Raw genomic sequence first — 19711 nt, forward strand, 5'->3', positions numbered from 1 at the left:
TAACAGTTCTTACCGCCAAGCCATAAGCCTGCTGAACAATTATTCAAATGGCCACCCAGTCTTTTATGCTTGCTTCGAGGCAGCAACACTGAAGTATGCATGGGAGCACCAGCTGTTCCGGACGACTGTGTGATCACGCTCTCCGTAGCCGATGTGAGCAAGACCTTTAAACAGGTCAACATACACAAGGCCATGGGGCCAGATGGATTACCAGGATGTGTACTCCGAGCATGAGCGGACCAACTGGCAAGTGTCTTCACTGACATTTTCAACCTCTCCCTCACCGAGTCTGTAATATCTACATGATTCAAACAGACCACCATAGTCCCTGTGCCCAAGAAAGCGAAGATAACCTGTCTAAATGACTACCTTCTCGTAGCACTCTTGTCAGTAGCCATGAAGTTCTTTCAAAGGATGGTCATGGCTCACATCAACACCATCACCATCACCCGGAAACTCTAGACCCACTTCAATTAATCAAATGGCCACCTGGACTATTTGCATTGACACAGCCCCTTTATTTATTTTTTGGATAACTGCTGCATGTACTGTATGCAGCCTGAATTTCCCACACACACCTTCTAAATGAACTGACAATAATTCATTGACTTGTACCACAGCTTAGTAAATCTAAAAGCAAGCAAATTCAATCCACCTCACTCATTATTTCGGCGTAATCCTTTATTGTTACGTTTTTTTCCCCCTTGTCAAATTAGTCAAAATGTATGGCGCCGTTGAGAGCAAGGACCCAACCATGGAGATTTTTAAGGAAATATTTTAAACAGTGTGGAACACATGAAGATGGGCCAAATCAACCACTCCCACTGAAATATTTAGGAGATGGAAAAGTGTTACATTTATTATATTGTTCAAAAGCCAACACTTTTACGGCAGGCAGCTCCCAGACAGTAATATGGCTGTGAGCCGTCACTACAGTGTGTGTGTGTGTGTGGGGGGGGGATGGGGGGGTGAATATGGAGCATATCCCCTGAGTGCGTCTATTTACGGCTCTTTTTATAGCTCATGAGCAATCCCACAGATTTAACTTGTGTATTTTTGCATTTAAAGGGGCAATCTGCAGTTGCTACATCCATTTTTGGATTAGTTAATGATATGTACCAATTCATTTTTGAAGAATATAACTTAGAAATATCTCATGAGCTAAGTTCAACTGTCGTACCCAATCAGAACCCCAAATATAAGCTTGTTTTGCTCCAATATTTGTAAACAAAGAGTAGTGGGGGGTAATAATGATCATATATGCATATTATATACACCTCACGTGCGACTCATAATAAGACTAAGCAATTAGCGTATTGAAATGTTTATCCGATTCCATAAAATAAATAGGAAAATGCAAGGAGACTATGGTTGAGTTACAGTAATAGGCAATCAAGAAATGTCTGAGAATTTAATTCTAAATACAAGTGTCTTTAAATAATTTGTCGAATGGATTCACATACAAGGCATAAAGATTAAGTTACAAAGCATTAACAAGCATTACTAGGCATTATTCTAAGAATGATCCGAGAGATGTCTACTAGGCCAGAGGCCTAGAAGCCTAGGAAATTAGAATTGATCATACAACCTTCCTCCAACGACTGGATACAGTATAAGAGACGGAACAAAGGCATTTAATTCCATTTATAACATCTAAAGGTGTAACCTTTTCGACCCAAAACCCACAACCTGACCACCAAGGCCCAATCTCCACAGGGTGTCACAGCATCTAAAGGCTTGTGTGGGGGGCGAGACCAATGGAAATAAGACAGGATTCCTTTTTATAGAGTCATTTAGAGTTCACCCTGTACAGAAATATAAGTTACCACAGAGATCATACATAGCATCGGAGTTATCCTCAGTGAACACGTTTCAGATAGATACCAGACATGAATACTGTAGTACTTTTCTATCACACATACAGTATCCAGAGGACTGACTATTGAAACAGAGAGATACATTGTGGCCCCTCCGAGGTGGAACGACTGACGAGTCCTTGGGCGTTGTCCGTTATGTTTTCCTTGTTGTTCCTGGACCATTTGCCATGTATTACCAGGTAACAGAGTTTAGGGTCGAGCCTACAAAAGTAAATGTAAACAAATATATTTATAACATAAAAACATGGTTAAAACTATAATTTTGATACCATGGATGGTTCATTCTTGCATCCCATAGCCGTTTTTAAGAATTTGAGAGTGGTTACATATCTCCAGCCTCATCCATCTGCTTTTTACTGAAACGGGCGAAATAACGCTTTATTATTTTATCTGCTGATTGCTGCTTTAAGTATTTTACTTCAGTATTACAATGCATGTGCTATATGGTATCATTTTAAAACTGATAAACATAAATTGACTAATGTGTATTCACAGGCATTGGCATTGACAAAGTATGTGTTCCTGTCATTTCAGGTCATGGAACCAAAGGAGTGTTTGAGCTCCTGGCGGGCTGGCGAAGAACTCGAGAAAGCCTTCCCTTCAAGGAACGCGTGGCAGACGCCTTCGCCGACGTGATGGTGTGCTATACCATGACCAGTTCCCTCTACATCATCACCTTCGGCATGGGTGCCAGCCCCTTTACCAACATTGAGTCGGTGAAGATCTTCTGCCAGAGCATGTGCGTGGCCGTCCTGGTCAACTACTTCTACGTGTTCTCCTTCTACGGTTCCTGCTTGGTGTTCGCTGGTCAGCTGGAGCAGAACCGCTACCACAGTGTGTTCTGCTGTAAGATCCCCTCAGTGGAGTACCTGGACCGCCAGCCCACCTGGTTCAAGACCATGATGAGCGACGGCCATGACCACGTCACGCACCACGAGGTCGTGCCCTACCACAACCACTTCATCCAGCACTTCCTGAGGGAGCACTACACGGAGTGGATCACCAACACCTACGTCAAGCCCTTCGTGGTCATCCTCTACCTGATCTACGCCTCCTTCTCCTTCATGGGATGTTTACAAATCAGTGATGGATCCAACATCGTCAACCTCCTAGCCAGCAACACGCCCAGTGTGTCCTACGCCACGACCCAGCAGAAGTACTTCAGTAACTACAGCCCCGTGATCGGCTTCTACATCTATGAGCCCATCGAGTACTGGAACTCCACGGTGCAGGAGCACCTCACAACGCTGAGCCACGGCTTCAACAAGATCTCCTGGATGGATAACTACTTTCAGTATCTGAAGGTGGTGAATGTGAGCGCCTCGACCAAAAGTGATTTCATCACCATCCTGCAGGGCTCCTTCCTGCGCAGCCCGGAGTATCAGCACTTCATGGAGGACATCATTCTGTCCAAGACAGATGGGGATGAAATGGAGATCATCGCGTCCAGGATGTACCTGGTGGCGCGGACCACGGAGAAGACGCGGGAGGAAGTGGTAGAACTGCTGGAGAGGCTCCGCCCCCTTTCGCTCATCAACAACATCAAGTTCATCGTCTTCAACCCCACCTTCGTCTACATGGACCGTTACAGCTCCTCTGTGGTCTCACCCATTCTCACATCGGCCTTCAGCGTGCTCACCATCCTCATCCTCACCTTCTTCCTGGTCATCAACCCTCTGGGGAACTTCTGGTTGATCCTGACCGTCACCTCCGTAGAGCTGGGTGTCCTGGGCCTCATGACCCTCTGGAATGTACACATGGACAGCATCTCTATCCTGTGCCTTATTTATACTCTCAACTTTGCCATGGATCACTGTGCACCCCACCTGTACACCTTCGTACTGGCCACGGAGCACACCAGGACCCAGTGCATTAAGATCTCGTTAGAGGAGCACGGGGCGGCCATTTTGCAAAACGCCTGCTGTTTCGTTATCGGGATGTTGCCCTTGGTGTTTGTGCCTTCCAACCTGACCTACACGCTGTTCAAGTGCTCCCTCCTCACCGCAGGCTGCACAGTGCTGCACTGTTTCGTCATCCTGCCTGTGTTTCTAACGTTTTTTCCCCCATCAAAAAAAAGGCACAAGAAGAAAAAACGGGCAAAACGGAAAGAGCGGGAGAGGGAGCGGGAGATGATGGAGAGGGAGAGAGTGAGGGAGAGGGAGGAGATAGAGTGCATTGAAGTCAGGGAGAACCCTGATCATGTGACTAACGTCTGAGAAGCCGTGTGTCGGTGAGCGGCAGCGGGACAGTCTTCAGTGATTGTTGGGTGAGGTGTTGGAGGCATGTCCTAAAGCTAGGGTGGCCATGTGTTGTAGCCCCTCAAAGGGCCAGAGGGGTCAAAGCTGACCAGTCCTCAGAAGGAGGAGGGAGGGAGGGAGTTATAGACCAGCAGCCAAGACCCAGCTAGACAGCCAGCAGCCATGCTGTCTAGAGTAGAGACCAGACCGGGTCAGACCCATAGATCAGCTACTCCTTCAGACTGGATGGGACAGTGTATCTTATCTGCACAGTCTGCAAACGGTTCCCTCTGCTGTTCATACAGACACTCTCACACAACCAGGAAGAAACTACAATATCATACATTTACTTACAGTGTAATGTGTAAGGGGATAATATATTTATTCTAACAATTGTAAATCTACAGTATCGTGAGGAAAGTATGGTAGCATAAAAATGAGAGCAATGCGTACCTCCAAGGTTGGTGGTCAAAGTTATATAAATTGTTTTCTACAATTTGTCATATTAAATATTTTTATCATCTACACAGGCTTATACTACCCCCATCACAAAGACCCCATTATAGTATGATTAGTATGACAGACAGACAGACAGACAGACAGACAGACAGACAGACAGACAGACAGACAGACAGACAGACAGACAGACAGACAGACAGACAGACAGACAGACAGGCAGGCAGGCAGGCAGGCAGGCAGGCAGGCAGGCAGACAGACAGGCAGGCAGGCAGACAGACAGACAGACAGACAGACAGACAGACAGACAGACAGACAGACAGACAGACAGACAGACAGACAGACAGACAGCAGGCAGCACAGACAGACAGACAGACAGACAGACAGACAGACAGACAGACAGACAGACAGACAGACAGACAGACAGACAGACAGACAGACAGACAGACAGACAGACAGACAGACAGACAGACAGACGTATACATTTGAATTTGTTTGAGAGTACACAGAAATAAAGCATACCCACATTAGATTCCATTCTTTCTTTCCGGTAAACACCCGAGCGAACAGCTGAACTGGGCAGATGGCGTACACTGTGTCCATTATGAAGAATTATCCTGCACATTGCATTGTGTGGATACAATTGTCAAGGTTAATTTTACAGGAAGACAGATATATCTGCTTTATTTCCATTCTCACATCTGTTCTTAGCCAACAATTAGAGTAGAACAGCAGCAAGGTACATAATCTAGGGCTTCATTCAGTCTGTATCCCTGAAGTGTTACAGATTGCACCATAGAAATATAAAGGTCATTTCAGACTGAGCTGACATATGCAGCGTTTTATTGTGAATGCAGTCTCCGCTTACGCGGTAACATTGACTTTCAATTCCAATCACGCTGTAACTTCTGCGATACGAATTGAACAGATCCCTTAATAGAGTTAGACATGTTCAGGAAATCATAGCAGGTGGCTTAACAAGGAGGGAAAAGGCAACTCTGAACTAGTAAAACCAAAAGGAGGAAGTACTGCAGAGGTTGAAGATCATACTTCCTTCCTAACTGGGCTAAGATATGAGGTGTCTCGAGAAATCATCTGAACATCATGGTTGGCATGGCATCTTCAGTGTTTAACACGTTTCAGTGTCACACGTTTCAATGTCCCATGATTAAGAGGTGATTATGGATCATCATGAACAAAATAAATGATTGGGTGGGTTGGACATGACAGGTCATAATTTAATCAGAGATACATTGTTTCTTTTTGTTTGTGTGAAAGACTATGGTGCCAAATAATTTGAGTGGGAAAAAAATATGGGGTGCCGATTTGTTGGTACGTGGATATTCTGTCAAATCAAATCATGATGTAAAAGACATCCTATTGGTTCAAACCTCAAAGTAATGCCATACATCACAATGATGCGTGTTTAAACAACCGTTGGTGATGTATATTAGCATTCCAATGGCTTTCATGGACCATTGCTTGATCTACTTTAGAAATCTCCAGAGAACATCAATATTCTCCTCTAGTAGCCTCTCTGCTATCCAGAATGGCCAGAGTGGAGTCCCTCTCCCCGTCGGAAAACCAAGCGCATTATCAAGCTAAGTCTGATGATGCTGGATAAGATCTCTGTAAGGGCAGACACTCTCAAGGTCAGAATGCAGGAGATAGTCATCACTGACCTCTGATACGTCACCTTAGGGTGGTTTGTGGCATGTAACAGAATGCCTCTCATGTAAAAGGATGTGGCTGTCCGTAGGTTATTCTTAATTGAAGGTTATGACCTTGAGAGGGCATTGCTGTCTTTATGTGCTGCTTGAATGGGACAAAGTACCTCTCAAAAAGGGCAATAAAAGCTATGAGGGCAGCTGAAGGAACTTTATGTGTGTTATTACCAAAAGTTAGAGAAGCTTACAGGAGTAAAATGGTCAGTACAATTAACCATCTTGAAAGCAACATATTGAAGTAAAGAAGCGAAAAGCAGTTTCTGCTTCTGTATGAAACAGTAGCTCGCTAGTTATCAAGATAATGCCTTTACCTGCTCATGGGCTTTCACACTCCTCCTTTAGTCAAATAAATGGGATGAAAAGGGTCATCTCCCTCATGCAAGAAATCACCCTCCTCACAAAAGACTAATGTTTGAATTTTGTTTGAAAGTTAGTAATGAATGAATCTCTCACGTAAAAAAAATGATGACAAGGTAAATCCCTAATTTCATTCTCAAATCTCTTATCCGTGGTGATGATTAATCCTAAGCGTTAAAGCCTAAATAGCAAGAGAGAATCTCATAACTTTTAACCAGACATAGTTACTCCAAAGTGATGGGTATAGGCTAGCTACAAAACCTGCAACTGTTGGTGTCACTGCATTTTTGTAAAAGCCATGTCATGTATGTATAGTAAGAAGGTTTGAACATTTAATATAAAGGGGACAAATGCCAATTGAAATCATTGACTTCCCAAAATGACTGTGTACGCATGGCACTGTAATGTATTGATGCATGTATTTGATTTCTGTATATTTAGTCTGTGTATCCTTATTTTGCAACGCCATGTTAACCCATGTTTGTTGTTTCAATGCATATTCTATAACATTTTGTGCCACAAAGTAACAAAATGTCCTTTATGTTCAACGAAACAGAAGCCAGAGGATCATATGTGTAATATAACTGTATATGATTTTTTTAAATATTTTCTATGAAAAAAACTCTATGATATTAGATTTTTTAAAAGCTGAAATGTTCTTATAAAAAAAGCAATAAAGGAAAAAAGGATTGAACACAGTGATAAAACTGCAGAATGTCAACAGTAAACTGAGTAGATCAACCTGTTGCACCTCCAGTGGACCTAAATGTTTGTGGCGCATCAACAAATGTAATACGTTCTCTATGGGGAGACTGTGGATTCTGATGGTTTTCCTGGTTTGTTTCTTGGTTTATTCCTCACTACTTGGCCATTATATTACAGGGAGATATTACAGCCTCTTTTTACTACACCGCAATTTTGTTTAGCTTGGTTGTGGTTATTTTCTTTCTATCAGAATAGTATGCAAAACAACAAACAATAATGACAAAGAATTGCAATGGTATATGCGGAACATGTCTAAGACTGAGCTAAAAGGTTTGCTGTTATGACCCGTACTTACATAACTACTGTTGAATTTTCAGATTACAATATCATTATACATGATCCATGAACATGCTTAACCCTCCAATAACTTTCAATGTTTTTTTTTGCTAGACACTCATGATACAGGATAGTCAATTTGTCTTTTGAAGTACTCAGCTTGCTGTACTTGCTGTATACAAGCCATCTCTGGCGAAGCTATATTTAATGCTGTCTTTCTGAGTCTAGTATGTGTTCTAACGTGCGATTGACCGTCACTTGTCTAACACCTCACTGTCTGCTCCACTGAGAAAGTCATTACCTCCACCAATGTTTCATTTACAAACCCCTTGCTCATGGTTTTGTCTAACTCTTAAATCAGGCTGCCTAATGCAGTGATCTGTTGATGCTTATTGTATGTGTGGTAGGTTGTAATTTTGTCAGTGAGTCTGAGTGTCAACTCACTGTTCAGATCAGAACATGGTCATTGATTGATGACATCAGTGATGAGGTCATTATCTGAGGTTTGGTTTGGTTTTGATGTGGTGTCTGATGCTCTGTGTGTGAATATAAAAACCCAAACACTGTTAACGAGTAGCAGGTGATAGGCGACTTGTTCTTATTTCACCTCACTTTTATACAAAGGATGGGCTTGAAACCGGATGCAGTTGCCAAGAAAACAATTTAATAAGAACATGTGTGAAACAACCAATGAACATGATGACTGATTTAGAATATTGCACAGCGAAGTGAGAATAACTCAAGCAGCAGATTAACTAAAGTCCCCCCCCCCTCTTGATACACCAGCATAGTTAAGTTTGCGTGTTCAGCTTGACCACAACACAACAACATACACACATTGCAATAAGATTATGCAATTCTAAACCTTGGTTGAACAGGCATACTGTTCCAAAAGCACACACCAGAAATGTTCAGGCAGCAGGAACACACCCCATGCCGTATTGCCTGTTATCCATTTCTACAATGGTTCTATCTCTGCTCATTCAACAATTCTGGTGTTTATATTTGAAATGATCATACAGCGTTTCGACACCACACAACAATGTCAACATTTGACTACTGCAGTAGGATTTCCCCCCTTACATGAAGAGAGAAGGAAAAAGAAAACTATTGCATAAGGACTTATATGCCGTTTGGTGCTAGGGCAGCTTAGCTACAATGCTACCAACATAGTGAACATGCATGTTAGGCGTCTTTCAGAGACTGCATGGAGACAAAGTGCTCAGTGGGAAAGATAGAAAGTCTTGGGAGAATGATTTACGAGGATGTATTTGGGAGAAGTGTCTGGATTAGGTTTGAAAATGCCAAGGTCTGAGCCCTAAGTACTGTGGCTATGTACAGATGTAGGAACTTCATTTGAGCCAGTTTGCTACAGCAGGAACATAATCCTGCAACAGCAGGAAATGTCAATTATTTTGTGAATTATAATTAATGGACATTTTTGTAGGGGTTGATCATTTTTTTCTTAAGGTTAAGGGAAAATCAAGTCGGAAATTTGAATGTGGAAATTACAAACTTCAGAAGCCTTTTTAAACCTAAAATACACTACATACACTGCATTGTATGGAGGTTTCTGTGCAACAGAGTGATCGAATTAAGATCCTACATCTGTATGTGTTATAATCTCTAAATTACATGGCTATGTGCGCGTTATAAATTCATAAGCCTATGGGGTCCAGGATAGATGCACACAATTAATCTAGAATGGAATTACTCTTGATTTGACAAAATGGCCTGGCTGCATTGCCTTACTTTTCAATGCTTTATGTGTCTTTTACACAAAGAAACTGTTTGGATTGTGTTGAATGTGCTGTCGATGCTGTTGTCATCAAACTGTCCGCCAGAGTTAAGAACTGGTGGTAGGTTGAGCTGACTGTATACCAGTGAATACATGTTGATTGGAGTTTGATTGTGATTGTGACCATCAAGATTAAATGTTATGTTGGATATACATAGAATTTAGGTTCTGAATTAATCAAGCAGCTGGTGTAAGGATGTGGTTATGACAACAACTCTTGTTTGTGTAGTTAACACACCCTAATCCATAAAATTACACTTTATTTATTTATTTAAAACTTTTTTTTAAAGTGCACGTTTTAGCTAATACGCTTATCCTATTATTTTTGTTTAAATCGTGGTATAAAGGGACTAAGGGGATTTCTCAATGTATAATCAACCCAAATGTAATCAATGTACTGTAGTGCAAAAATGGCCTGTCACCCATTAGGTCTTCTCTTGGTTTGGAGAAACTTTACTCCCTGCCTCAGATGCAGGTTGGCATTTACTGTCAATAATCTTGCCTTGGAGGGAGCTCTTTAGACTGGTCACAAGCTGGCACAGCCACAAAGTCATAGTTTAAACCTAACCCCAACCTTAACCCTAATCTTAACAGTACTGTTAACCTTAATGCCTAACCCTAACCATAAATTAAAACCAAAAAGCAAACTTTTGTTTTCATGAAATGTTAAGATACAACCAATATTGTCTTTGCATTTGGCCCATCGAGCAGAAATCACTTAGTTCTGCCTCCAGGGCAAGATTCATGACAAACAACGTCAACCTGTGCCTCGGACCAACATAGAGGGAAGGATGCAGGGAGGAGGGAGAAACAGGGGTGTCTAGTGAATGATTCTGTAGGAACACTGGCTAATGACACTGTGATGACCACAATGTTCCTTCCTAATCAGTAGCGTAGGCAAGGGAGCCTTCAGACCAGGCCATTAGTGTAGAACCATCATTTCTGACTGAATGGGCTTTCCTAGGCTCCAGTGCTGTGGTAGGTTATAGCTGTTGGGGCTGGCAGCAATCCCCCCTCTCTCTTTCCCTCTTCCCTTATCCTGTGGCAGCATGATAATATTTAAAATATTCAGATAACTAGAGAGGTAAGCCCTCATTTGAATCTCAAAAGATTTTAGTAGCTAGAGCAGGCAAGACACTGTGATAGTCATTACAGAAGATGACTGCAAGCTGTCTGATTACGGCAGCTGCAGGATGACTCTCCTCCCGCAACATATTTACTCCTAATGTTGTAGAGTTGTATCCAAACACCCAGAGTTTCCTCACACTCTTGGTTTTTCACCATAGACTTTATCTGAGGGGAGACGTTGGCAGAATGAAGGGTGGTTTGTATTATGTGTTTGGTTTGTCTGTTTACTGTTCTGTGTGCTGAGAGGGATATTCTTGGCTCCTCTTCCATGTCATAATCCTGTCTTGATTCTGCTTGGACTTATTTGTGCTCTGTCTCGGGCTCTCTTTCTCTCATCACTGGCCTGTCTGTCTATCTGTCTGCATGGGCCGGTCTGGCTACTACAGCTTGTAGGTTGATGATTCAATGAACTGCTCCGATTCTACACTGATGGTGGTGAAGTGCTTCTACCAAGTTATATAAGCTATCTGCAGTGATTCCTTCACACTCACTTCCACCCTTTCTTCAAAGGGTGTCACCAGGGGTGGACTTAGTGATTTGAAGGCCCCAGGGCAGAGGCTAGTCTGAGGTTTTTATAGTAAAGATATCATTTAATTGTAAAAATGTATTACCTTTTAATGTGCCATGAACACAACCAATGTTTTAATCTGATTCTCAAACAAATCACTTCAAAAAGATAGGGTACAGCCAAAATAATTAAATCCTAAATAAACAGGACACTGTGCACCCGCCAACTTCACTTCAATCGCAAGTCGATGAAACTATCTCATCGGAGAAAGCATTAAAGCGAGCGAAACAGCGCCCCTCTGTCTTACTATATGTAGCCCATGTATCTGATGCTGTCTGGCCAAAAAGAGTATGGCATGTCATACTCTTTTTGGCCAAACAGCATCAGATACATGGGGTACACATACAGTACATGTCCTCTGCCTCAATTACGATGGCAGTATTAGCAGCAGCACCTGTCTTTTTACTAAAGAAATGATTTTTTTTGTCAAAATTAAATCTTCTTTCTATCTTTTTCTATTCTCTGCCCCGCTCTGAAAGTGCCTAATTTCTTCTTCTTTTTTACCCCTTTTTCGTGGTATCCAATTGTTTAGTATCTTGTCTCATCGCTACAACTCCCGTACGGGCTCGGGTGAGACGAAGGTTGAAAGTCATGTGTCCTCCGATACACAACCCAACCAAGCCACACTGCTTCTTAACACAGCGCCACCCAAACCGAAAGCCAGCCGCACCAATGTGTCGGAGGAAACACCGTGCACCTGGCAACATTGGTTAGCGCGCACTGCGCACGGCCCGCCACAGAAATCGCTGGTGCGCGATGAGACAGGGATTTCCCTACCTACCGGCTTGTAGCATCATACCCAAGACTCAAGGCTGTAATCACTGCCAAAGGTGCTTCAACCAAGTAGAGTAAAGGGTCTGAATACTAAAGTAAATGTGCTATTTCAGTTTTTTTATTTTTTATTAGCAAAACATTCTAAACTTGTTTTTTGCTTTGTCAGTATGATGTAGATTGATGAGGGGAATTTAAAAAACATCTATTTTAGAATAAGGCTGTAACCTAACAAAATGTGGAAAAAGTCAAGGGGTCTGAATACTTTACAAAGGCACTGTAAAGTCCAAAATTATTGGGCCATGACAATTGTGTTGTTTTGGCGCTGTAATCCAGCACTTTAGATTTGAAATTATGCAATGACTATGAGGTTAAAGTGCTGTCAGCTTTAATTTGAGGATATCTTAATCAAAATCAGGTTTAGAAATTCTAGCACTTTTGTACATAGTCCCCCCATTTTAAGAGACCAAAACTATTGGTACAAATTCACTTGTGTATTAAAGTGGTCAAAAGTTTATTTAGTATTTGGTCCCATATTCCTAGCACACAATGATTACATCAAACTTGCGACTCTACAAACTTGTTGGATGCATTTGCTGTGTGTTTCGGTTGTGTTGAATGAATGGTAAATATTGTATTGTGTCATTTTGGAGTTTATTTTAATGTAAGTAAGAATATAATATGTTTCTAAACACTTATACCGATATTTATTTCTTTGTAACTTTCTCACTCATCATTATTCACAATTCATTCAGGATTATCCATAATCATGGTAGCATCCACATTAATGTAGAACTGTTTAGAAACATATTCTATTCTTATTTACAATAAAAGTGACTCCAAACTGACGCAATACATTATTTACCATTAATTTCTATTGGCCACAAAATAATCTGAAACAACCAAAACTAACAGCAAATGCATCCAACAAATGTGTAGAGTCACAAGCTTGATGTAATCATTGTGTGCAATGAATATGGGACCAAATACTTCACTTTTGACTACTTTAATACACATACTGTATAAGTGAATTTGTCCCAATACCTTTGGTCCCCTAAAATGGGGGGACTATGTACTAAAAGGGATGATATTTCTAAACGGTTCACCCGATTATGGATGAACATACTTTCAAATTAAAGCTGACAGTCTGCACTTTGACAACAAAACATGTGTCACAGTCCCAATACTTTTGGAACTCACTGTATTTATGGAAAATAAATAATTGATCTATAATGAACAATGTGGTCTCATTAACCTGGACACAGTAGCCAGGCAAAACCCCCTTCCCTCCCCATTTATTTTGTAACTTTGAAGCGTCCCTCAGATTTTGCTGTTGCTGAACCAACATGCTGAAGCAGGACAGAATGAGAGCGATGAGCTGAGCAGCCCACGACAGTGGGTCATTTGTCAGGGGAGTGGAGCTTAGGGGAGCCTCAAGGGGAGAACTTATACACAGTTTTTAAATGATTAATAGTATTATTTGTTTTAATTATGACCACATCATGAGGCCCCTTGATGATGTGAGGCCTGAAGCAGTTGCCTCTTCTGCCTAATGGTAAGTCCGCCACTGGGTGTCAATACAGCCGAACACTGTGTTTCTGGGCAGAGAATGGACCGTTTAGGAGTGTATAGAGAATAGTATGAGTGAGCCTTGTTGTGATCCGACAATGTTCTGATTTATGTTTCACTGTGCTGTGTTGGTACTATGGCTGGATGAGGACAGTGGTTAGAGTGAGTTGCATTTAAACTAATCATGAGTTAACAAACGTTTTTGTCTATGACATCTCAGCTTGTGCAGTGTGTGTGTGTGTTTGTGTTCGTTCACCTGATATTCAAGGTCACATTCTGCAATGTGGTGGTTGAATAACTACTTTAAGAGTATAGGTGATATGTGATGTTTTTGAAACATATGGCATTACCCTTCAACGATATATCTGCTTCAGCAAAATACTACAAAATGGTCAGAGCACCAAATGAACAACAGTCTTCCATAAATCCGGTAATCAGCGTAATAAATGGCAGAGAATACATTTAGGACAGCATATGTTCATCTCATCTGACGTACTGTGTAGATAAACGTTTAGATACAGTATGCAGGCGTCTGGCTGAACTGAAGGGATCCAACTCCAGGAACATCTTTACATTTCAATTGTAGGAACAGGAACAGAGGAACAGTATAATAACCTGACCAGCCAAAAATAAAACCATAGTGAATTGATTATGTAAAAGAATGTTCCAGTCTGAATTTATTAGAAGTATGCTTTTCAATGCTATGAATATTTTCAATGTGAGCTATTTTCTACTGCCTGCTATGTTGAAGCTATAAATAGTATGCATATGTTACATTTTTATACAACGGAATACAATTTTCATTAAAACCTTTGTCTATGAAAAACTGTCTATGAAAGACCTTGGTCTTCTTCTACTTACTGTGATTCTTTACTCTCAACCTAACTTCATTTCTCATAAACTACAAGTGAAAATGGTTCATCTTTAGTATTTGTCAACAATCTCCTCCTATCACACAGCAGACAACAAGGTCCCTCACGCAAATAATTTAGCTCTCATTTGATAGACCCGTTTCTGCTCTGAGTAATTAGCCCTTATTCTCTGCACATGTACTGCCTGACTCATCCTTTTGTCTTGATGTCATTTTTATAACGTTACAGGGCAACCAAACCTGTTTCCAGAACATTTCCACATCAGTCTCTGTTCTAGACTGGAGCTGTAACAGACAGTAACTCTGCTCTTCTGAACAATGTGTGTGTATTAAAAACCTCTTAAGGATCCCGTAGGATCGGTGTCCCTATACCGGGACGGTTGTTGCTAACGTGCGCTAATGTGACTAGAATGACATTGTAAGTAACAGCAAACTTTCCAGGACATAGACATGTCTTATATGGGCAGAAAGCTTCAATTCCTGTTAATCTAACCGCACTGTCCAATTTACAGTAGCTATTACAGTGACAAAATACCATTCTAGTGTTTGAAGAGAGTGTACAACAGGCAGCTAGTTTGATACATTCACCTCTGAAGGTAAATAATTTACTTACATTCAGTAATCTTGCTCTGATTTGTCTTCCTGAGGGTCCCAGAGATAGCCTAGTTTTGTTTTGATAAAATCAATTTTTATATTCAAATGTTGGAACTGGGTTCTACAGTTTGAACCCCTGCTGTCTCTGGCCCCACACCCACCCTGTACGGCCATATAGATGTGTGTATATATAGATGTTTTTTCTGAAGAGAAGCTAATTATGCATCATGCATGACATTCCTGGGAGTGTGTAAACTTACATTTTGAATTACCATATCATTTTTGTATGTTCTTTATAGTTATGTACTTGAAAATGTATCAACTGACCAATTCGTCACATTTTGGCAGACTTGATAGAAAATATTGTCAAGTATTGCAATGCTTCACTAGATCAGTCTGAAACTTTGCACACACACTGCTGCCATCTGGTGGCCAAAACCTAAATTGCGCCTAAACTACTATATGATATTATGGCCTTTCTCTTGCATTTCAAAGATGATGGAACCCCCAAAAAATATAGAAAACGCATGTGTTTATGTTTGTATTATCTTTAACCAGATCTAATGTGTTATATTCTCCTACTTTAATTTCAACAAACTTCAAAGTGTATCCTTTCAAATGGTATCAAGTATATGCATATCCTTGCTTCAGGTCCTGAGCTACGGACCTTTAGGTTTGGGTATGTCATTTTAGGTGAAAATGTTTCTTTTTTTTTTACGGGTCCGATCCTTAAGTTAACAGCATCGCAGAGTATGGAGGGGACTGACTGAATTCACACACGCAGACACACACGTACGCATACTGTTACAGGCCTTAGACTGAGGATAAACGTGTGCTGCATGTACACACAAATGGATCCATTGCCTCCAGGACACACACACACACATTCACTCAAACAAACCCCGGAGTCTCTGTGTCCTTGTTTGGTCCATGTGCGGTACAAACCAACACGTCCATCTGTCAGTCTGTCCGTCCTGAGGATGTGATGACAGGCTGCGGTTGGCCCACACCTCTGATGTATGTGAACTAGTATTGCCTAAGGCAGGGAATATTTATAACTTCAATCAATTCCCAATGCATAGCACTCCTACAGTTCAGTTTGCCTCCCATTCACTGTGTGTATAGCTACAATGAGGGCTTGGATGAATTCATATTTAATGGCACTATAGTTTAAATAATATTTCAAATGGAATTGTGAAGGTGGGGTTCAATCAAACCTGCCAGATTCATTATCCAATATCTTTGTTTACAAAATCATTCCACACACTCTTACCATTAAGCCAGTGGAAGTGCAGAGGAAATGAATGGTTTATTATCAATCCATTTTTCAATCATTTTCCACGCTGGAGCATGTTATTCCCCTCTACATTTAATTAACATGGGGATCACGGCTAGAAGAATTATATTAATCAGCTGACAGGACCCGATATTTGAGCTACTCCACACAAACACTAGTGCCCAGGTTCTTCCTTATGCATTCCAATGAACCAGATCAGCCACCAGATCCCTGCTACACCAATAAGACTGACAGCAAATAATCTCCCTGGCACATCTAGCCATACAGATGTAACAGTATTGCTTGTGTCCCTCTCCTTGCCCCAACCCAAGCTCGAACCAGGCACCCTCTGAACTCATCGACAACAGTCACCCTCGAAATATCATTACATATTGCTCCACAAAAGCGAGTGCCGTCACCAATTAAAACCATACTAGCACACATCGCTAACTACCCTAGCCATTTTACATCGGTTACAGTCACACCCTTTGACCTTTTTCTTCTCCTTTTCCACAGGTCAGAGCCCAACTGATTGATCTGGGTCTTGGCACCAATGTAACAATGTTGCTTCTGTCCCTCTCCTTGCCCCAACCTGGGCTCAAACCAGGGACCCTCTGAACACATTGACCACAGTCACTCTTGAAGCATTGTTACCTATCGCTCCACTAAAGCCACAGCAAGGGAAACAGCTACTTCAAGGTCTTAGAGTAAATGACATCACCGATTGAAATGCTACTAGCGCGCACCGCTAACTAGCTAGTCATTTCACACCAGTTACACAGAGAATAATGACAATTTCAAAATGTATTATGCTACATCTGTGCTAATTAGAAAACGGAAGCGGTGCTGAACTGAATGACCAGTTGAAAAACGGCGTTCAAAATGTACTGCTGCTCTTTAAATATGTCACTCATTGCTTCAAGCAGCACCCCGACTGAACGGAGCAAAGTCTGTTCAAGAACGTTTTGGGAAAACCTAGTTCAGTACAAACCCTTCCGCAACGTAGCAAACATTCAAGTGAACTGAATGAATCCCTGGATTTGATACAGCCGTGCCCCTCTGCGTTCACACAGGGCCCTGGCAATGGCAACCTTTATCCTCCCTCCATCCCTCGACCAGAATAAATGCAAGACAGCTAATGAAATGAGACAGCTAATGAATGAATGCATGTCCAGTAGTGGAGGCTCCTCAAATGAGAAATGGGAGGACCATCCTCCTCAGTGAATATCATAAAAATAAAAATAGTGAAGCATTAAAATAGTTTTCCTTTTTAGATACAATTATACTAAATATATTCACATCACCAAATAATTTAGTAAAACACAATGTTTTGCAATGAAGGTCTACAGTAGCCTCAACAGGACTCTGTAGGGTAGCACCATAGTGTAGCTGGAGGACAGCTAGCTTCCATCCTCATCTTGGTACATTGACTTCAATAAAAAACCTAGGAGGCTCATGGTTCTCACCCATTTCCATAGACTATAACACAGTACTTATGACAACTTCCGGAGGATGTCCTCAAGCCTATCAGAGCTTCAGAACTCCTGTCGCATGAACTGACATGTTGTCCACCCAATCAACCCAAGGATAACAAAATGAACCTAGTACTGAAAGCATAAGCTCAAGCTAGGTAGCAATGCAGTGCATAAAATGTGATGAGTTGTTGACTCAAAGAGAGAAAAAGACAATAGTTGAACAGTTTTGAACAAATACATTCCTTATAAAATGAAGGAGAAGCTTTTACTTACTTAGCTAGTGAATGCAGCTGGCTAATTTAGCATACTCAAACACCTGGCTCAAACAGAGAGGGATGCTATATTAGCTTGCTGGCTATGGCTATCCAACACTGGATTTCTTCCAAGTCAAGGTAAGCTTTTGGTTTTTATCAATTTACTGCCACCGGGTCCCGCCGGTGGAACCGCTAAACTGCTCGCTATACACTGTAGTGGGTTTACTAACGTGTTAGTTCTAGTAGCTATGTTAACTATGACGTTAGCTAATATGGTGACAACGATGTAGGCTGTGTGTAGTTGTTAGCAGTTATGGTATGAAGGTTCGGCTTGTTCACAAACAGCTGTTGTGTTGTGCAATGAAGTCCACCAGTGAATGGAAAAGGTGAGAGGAGGACAGCACGTAGATGCAAGAAGGAATTCTTCAACGAGCGAAGTGATCATGCTGTTGATTCTGCCGATTCTGTTGAAAAACGTTTCTTAAACGAAAGCAAACTGAACAAAACTGGGATGAACATACCTGAATTTGTCCAATAGAAACTCTTGTTTGCAGGTGTTGGACTAATGATCACGCCTTAGATCAGGTAGATACAGGCAAGAGTGTGCAAGTCGGTATTGAATGTGTCACTCACTGTCTGTCACCTTGTTTACTCCAATTTTCCTCTTGACCTGTGCACCTACAATGTATTCTTCCATTCGAAGGCTAGGTTGTAGCAACCTCATGATGTGATATAGGGAAAATTGCAGTATCATGTAGTAGCCTAAACCTATCAATGTTACATTGAGCTGGGTGAATGGAATATCAATGACAGTCATCCAATATGCTGTAATAGAAATAATGCCATGCTCATAAAAAATAATAATTTCCCCCCTCATCTTAAATGGCACCGACCGCCAGTGATGTCCTTATGCAGGCGTCTGCTGCTGAGGGGGAGCCAGCTATTCCTAGAAGCAGTGCACTGGGGATTTGGAGGTAAATGTCACTTGGCTGTTTCTACAAAACACTATATATTTGTTTATTTAACAGCACATGTTTTTTTCCACACCACCATGCAGAATTGAATGATGAAATCTAAAAGTTTGGAATAATTGGAATGGCAACGCATCTCATCAAGTCAGAGTGAAAAGCAGCGCTTGTGTTCAGTTACTTCAAAGCCTGGAAGGATGGCTCCCTCTATAGGGCCTGATAGATTATTCCTTACTAAGGGAGTTTTTCGTTGTCAGTTTTTGCCATCTTGGGTTTTGTTTGGGCTTTTAAGCTGATTTATGACTAATTACTTTGTATTAAGTGCTATAAGAATAAAATGTATTTGATGATTGATGATGAGGAGTCAGAATGCTAAGACACAGTAGAATTGATGATAATATAAAGGTTTTTATTAAATGTGTGTACATTTTTACAATATGGGGATTGTCTTAGTATTAACACATCAACGTTCACAAACTCAATCTGCAATAAAAATCTTAAATTGGGACATTTCTTGATGAAATCACCAGTGAGCCACAGGGAATGGGCTTTACAAAACAATAGGATCTCAAAGACCAACATTACAGCCATATTAGGAGTTTGGCTACTTCCTTGTATTCATATTCATAGAATGTCTACACAAAAGCACATATTCTGTGCATATTCACCCATAGTGACCCAGTCTGCAGGCCAAGTATAACAGTAGGTCACAATTACTTTAGAAGAGTTTTTTAATTTGGGGAG

General features: G+C 41.2%; 1 protein-coding gene across 1 annotated transcript in view; it reads left to right on the plus strand.

Annotated features, from left to right (window-relative positions):
* Positions 1-16802, plus strand: part of ptchd4 (patched domain containing 4) — a 58371-nt gene extending 41569 nt beyond the window's left edge. The window contains exons 3-4 of the mRNA XM_046290927.1: positions 2412-3987; positions 16787-16802. Coding sequence (XP_046146883.1) covers positions 2412-3987; positions 16787-16802 — 1592 coding nt within the window. The remainder of the gene's footprint in view (positions 1-2411; positions 3988-16786) is intronic.
* Positions 16803-19711: the final 2909 nt, after the last annotated feature.

The sequence above is a fragment of the Oncorhynchus gorbuscha genome, linkage group LG12 (assembly GCF_021184085.1).
Source record: "Oncorhynchus gorbuscha isolate QuinsamMale2020 ecotype Even-year linkage group LG12, OgorEven_v1.0, whole genome shotgun sequence".
NCBI lineage: Eukaryota > Metazoa > Chordata > Actinopteri > Salmoniformes > Salmonidae > Oncorhynchus > Oncorhynchus gorbuscha.